This window comes from Azolla caroliniana, unplaced genomic scaffold (assembly GCF_043228905.1).
Source record: "Azolla caroliniana isolate FFs.n. ecotype wild unplaced genomic scaffold, voAzoCaro1.0.p SCAF_9, whole genome shotgun sequence".
NCBI lineage: Eukaryota > Viridiplantae > Streptophyta > Polypodiopsida > Salviniales > Salviniaceae > Azolla > Azolla caroliniana.
Genome location: NW_028230444.1, coordinates 2,052,491 through 2,058,333, shown reverse-complemented (window position 1 = coordinate 2,058,333; position 5,843 = coordinate 2,052,491). Strand labels below are relative to the sequence as shown.

The following is a 5,843-nucleotide window of genomic DNA, read 5'->3' as shown; positions in this document are numbered from 1 at the left end:
TCTTTAAATAACAAGTGCCTCCTTTTTAATTAATCGCATCCTCCCCTCCTCCCTCCTTCCCTCCCCTTCTTTGCTTCCATAGCTAACAGCAGCAGTAGCAGCAGAATTGGCATCAATAATCTCGTTATTAAGTTTTAATTAATAGCAGTATTACCCCTCCCTTCTCTCTCTCTCTCTCTCTCTCTATAAAAGAACACGCACTCACATCGGGATTGTTGGGCTTAACACACACACACACACACACACACACACACACGATCTTTACTTTATTCATCATTATCAGTAGTCGTGATGTAGAGGTCCCCTGCACTGCTAATGCAAGATTTCATTTGCCACAGATTTCATCGATTTTTAAGTCAGTATTCCTCTTCTGATTCGTGTAATATTAAAGAACAGAAGCAGAAATCCGGGGAAGATCTAACAAGTGGAAAAATTGTGATGGCGATGGCGATGGCGATGGAGTGAAGGGGGGCATGGATTGGAAGAAGCAAAGGTTCATGATTAGAAGCAATAACAGTATCAATAAGAGCAATATCACCATAACTCCTGTCAGGATGGAGGAATATAAAAGAAATAAGAGTGATGGCGATGGTGCATCAACAGAGCAGGGCCGGTTATTCGCAGGGCCTGCTACCAATGTAGCTGAGTGCAGTATGTGTGGAGATGTGGGATTGGTTCGAAACCTGTTCCGCTGCAGCAGATGCAACTCCAGATATCAACATACGTACGTCTCTCTCTCTCACTCTCGCTCTCTGTCTGTCTCTCTTTCACACATTATTCCTCCTTCATTTGTCTGCTCCTGCCTGACATTGAGCATTGCTCGGTGCAACCCTGCAATGTGGTCGGGAGGTCTGATGTTTATGGCTATCTTTTCTTTCATTTTTTTTTAAGCAATGCCTGCTGCTAGAAAACCATAGGTAAGATGTATATACCAGGATTTTCAAGGGCCGAAAAGATTGAGATACAAAGGGGTTAAGTGTCTAGGGTTTCAGAGTTTTAGGGTTTTCTAATGCTTTAGGGCCTACACCATGAAAGGATTTGTTGTTTTTGTACTGTTGTGCCATACGTATGTATGTATGTATGTATGTACTATGTATGAGGTTTTGAATCTCCTAACATTGCGTGCTAGTTTCATTCATTAATTTCATCCCGATCAGCATATGATCCTATTTCTTTGCGCCAACATCCTGTATATGCATATATACTTCTGATCATCTGAAAATATCACTGTTTTATGCTGCCTTATAAATTTACTCTTGCTTGTACGCTACATACATATACACATCATCTGCATACACATCCAGTATATATGTATTGTATGTGTACAATATATATGATTATTGCATGCATAACCAGATAATGTGTATGCCTTACCTGCCTACAATACATGCATATACGTCCATTATGTACACTATTTACGTATGAGCATGTATATGTATGTATGTATATAATGTGGGAATGTGAAAATACGTAAATATGTAAAGGTAATGTATGTGTGTACATACATACATACATACATACATACATACATACATACATACATACATACATACATACATACATACATACATGCATGCATGCATGCATACATACATACATACATACATACAGACATTCATACATTCATACATTCATATATACAGACATACACACACACACATACATACATACATACATACATACATACATACATACACACACACACACACACACACATACATGCATGCATACAAGTACATACATATATACATACACACACATACATGCATGAATACAAGTACACACATATATACATACACACACATACATGCATGCATACAAATACATACATACATACATACATACATAGACACACACATACATGCATGCATACAAGTACATACATATATACATACACACACATACATGCATGCATACAAGTACATACATATATACATACACACACATGCATGCATGCATACAAATACATACATACATACATACATACATACATACATAGACACACACATACATGCAAAAATACAAGTACATACATATATACATACATACACACGCATACATGCATGCATACAAATACATACATACATACATACACACATACACACATGCATGCATACAAATGCATAAATACAATGTATATGTCTATGTAGACACGTATATGAAGAGCATGTTTTCATCTTTTGGTTTCTGGGTTTACAATGAATAATGTCATGAAATAAAAGTCAAAGTTAGCAGAAAGTGTGAAATCTGAGCAGAGAGACAAAGTGGAAGTTAACTTCAGAGATCACATCAGAGTGAATTAGTGATGGGGCAGCAGCAGCAGCAGCAGCTGTAGTAATAGTAGTGGTACATAAATAAAGGAAGGGCCCTCCAATGAATTAAAGATATCTTCAATGTGTGAAAGAGTGGATCATCATCATCTTGAAATGGGAGCCATTTAATAAAAGTGAGCATGTGAGGAGAGTTCACACACACGCACACACACACACGTAGACAATGCCCTCATCTGATCCATTCATGCTGATCTGTCTCATGTGAAGACCACATTCATATAGAAAAGACATGATTATAATTTCCTTTCTCATCATTTCTTCTCTAGTTCTGCAAGCATGTATGCATATGTGCATGTGTGATTTTATATATGCATGTATGTGTGATTTTGTATGCATGTATGTGTGATTTTGTATGCATGCATGTACGATTTTACATGCATGCTTGAATGTATGTTGCATATATGTTGCCCCTCATACTACCCATGTAGGGATCCAACAAACATCATAGATGTATACCATGCAACCCATGAGTATGCATGCATGCATGTGTATGCCACTTTGTTTTCACAACTTCGTTTCAATAATAAATTGGTGACATGGGGTACTCGTGTCGATTCTCATAGGTACTGTAGCAATTGGTATCCACATGAGAGGTCAATTTATATCGAGGTTTGCAATTGGTGTGCTCCCGAAGCAATGGGAAAAGCTATGGACACTGCACTACTCACCTCTCATCCTACTAGACATATGGATCATGTCGACAATGCTCATCAAAACAACAGTGTTGATGCGGATAACAACAATGATAAAAATGATGATGTGGGCATGCCAATGTACTCTACCCCTAGAAAGACACATGATCATGACCATCATCCTGCACATGCCCATCATCGACTCATCAAGAAAACATCGAAACGGCTAGTTGTCCGACGGTACAAGTTTGTGTCAGAAGTTTAGGTTATAGTCACATATGTAAGTGATCATTAATATATAGGATAATGATCATTACCATAGTTTTCCGCATTAAGTACAGTAAGCACTTGAGTAGCGTACTTACGACTGGTGACGAAAATCCCCCCCCCCCCCCCTGCACTTGTATATTTTTGTAGAGATTATGTATGTATGACAACTTGCCTAGACTTCTCTTGCTTTTCCTCTTGTAATTATTAGAAGCTGTGAACATGATTTCGTTTTTTCCCCTTTTTATCTTGTAATATGAAATCAAAGTAATGAAAATAAATGGTATGCAATGGTTTTTGCCATAATATTCTTATTGTGTGTGTAAGCTCTACATGATGTTGACATTCACATGTTTGTGCTACACTTTGTGTTTGTGTTTGTATTGTTTGCGCCAAAATTTTACTTTGATTCCTTTGTATCTCTATTTATGAGGATTTGTTTACAATATGTTCCAAATTACGTGGATGTACTTTTGAACAACCCTTGAATTCACTTTAAGTGTCTCCCCTTGTCTAGCATCGGACATATCTTTGTGCATGTGACACCCTAGTCAAAACTCCTAGCATGTCATGCATACTTCTTAATAGACATTTCTTATATCATACATTTATATGAAGTTAACCAATTCCTTAAGAAAGGATAGGCATGCCACAACACAGCTTTGAGAATTTCTAGCTGCTCACATTAAATATTTCTAAACTATAACTGCCGTTTGTTTTGAAAGGTGTTTCTTGAGACTTCTCTAGCTCTCTCTCTCACACACACACACACACACACACACACACACACACACACAACTTTAATTGAGGGATTACTCATGACGCTTCTATGCATCCCTTTTCGTTGTCCCCAATGAGTAGTTGTGTGCCGGCAACGTGAGTTCTCTTGGTCCTCATAGATTTTAAACATATATGATATATCACGCATTACCTTTTACACTTGCATGCATTATCTTTCTTCCAAAAGAATTAAAGTTAGTCATTACTTTCCTCCCGCCCAATGATAGGCATGTGTCAAGGCATTACTTTATGACCTCCACATGACAATCATGTGTTTTAAGACGTTTACTTTACTCCATCCCCATGAAGGTAATGTGTCTATGCACTTGAAAGTAGATGTCCATGTGTTAACCACTAAGGTATTGGCTTTTCATTGTAGCTCTTTGAGCATTATTTATGGACACGTGTCTTGCATTTGTCATGGATGTTCAAAGTTTGTTTCTCATAAGACGTTTGGGTGTCTATTGATCTCTTTTTCTTGACGATCACAACAGTCAAGGTAGAAAGCCAAAATAACAATGACCTCATACCCCCCTTGATTTGAACACTAAAAATATTGCTTTTTGTTTGAAATTTCAAATTGTATAAGGTCCATCCCAACTCTATGAGACCATTAAATTGCTTTGATCAAGATATGTTCAAGGCCATGAATGCCATTTTTGACCTCTAATTCAACTTTTCTAGCTAAGGATGTGGACTTCAAAATTCTGGTTTCATGCAATGGTCATAGTGGAAAGGACGATTAAAATACTAGGCCCAACAACATATGAAATCAATAAGTAGTTGAAAATGCTTCCATCTTCCGAAGGTTCACATTAAGTGAAGAGACATGAGAGGAACAACCAACACCTCACAATGGAAACAAAAAATACTAGACTTGAAATGATATTGAAAAAGGGAGCACACGTATACATCCAAAGATACAAAGTTAAACGAATATATAAAGTTCCTATGAGTTTATGACAATGTAAGTGACAAATTATTTGGTGTATTTATTCGTATAGTAATTACTTTTGATATATTAGATGGGGCATTGAAGCTATTTCATTTATTGAATGACAAAGCTTTGAAATCTTTACATTAAAGTTTCAAGCCTTGTGTCATGATGTGGTAAAGTCATATTTCCTAATGTTATGCCACATCATTTCTTTATAGGATTAGCTTTGTAAATTTTTTTAAACTCCATTAATTTAGTCTTGAAGCACAATGTGAAACCATTGCCCTTACTACTCCCATCAGAAAATAGAAATACAAATTGAGATATGTAAATGTAATTATTACATGCTTTATTGCAGTGAAAGCCATTAAAAAGTGTCCTATGTTAAATTTATGATCATCATCTTTACAATTAATTAAATACTTCTTTTAAAAAGCAACACTAAATAAATAGCTCTAGATGTATGCTGAAGGAGTCAAGGACCATGCATAATGTTTTTTGTTGAAAGACAATGTTTTTCTACTTGGGAAATGGTGTTACAATGGTAAATAATTTCTGAAACTTGTTGTTGCATAAATAAATTTTCTTGAGGCAATGTTATGATCATTTAAAGTTACATGAGCCAGGCCATAATAATGATATGTCGCATATAAGGATCAATTGTATAAATGCCTAAACCATATGTTACCTCTGGCTTGAAATGTCATTCTAATACTAAAGTTTGAACCACATTGGAGACCCCCATCACAACTAGGTTGTTAGCACTTAATGCTACTGTTTTAATTTGTGTGAATCATACTAATTGGCCCACTAGAGGATAGGGAGAATGTTATTGTGCTCTACTCCAATCATTCTACAATGTCAATTAGAGACCGCAATCAACAACTAGTGTTC

At 36.4% G+C, this 5,843-nt stretch overlaps 1 protein-coding gene across 1 annotated transcript; it reads left to right on the top strand.

Moving 5' to 3' along the window:
• Positions 1-441: 441 nt before the first annotated feature.
• LOC147859808 (uncharacterized) lies at positions 442-3,544 on the top strand. Its single transcript, XM_087325150.1, has 2 exons — positions 442-724; positions 2,897-3,544. Exons 1-2 carry the CDS (start codon positions 474-476, stop codon positions 3,228-3,230), a joined length of 585 nt encoding a protein of 194 aa, XP_087181276.1. The 5' UTR covers positions 442-473; the 3' UTR covers positions 3,231-3,544.
• The last annotated feature ends 2,299 nt before the right edge of the window (positions 3,545-5,843 follow it).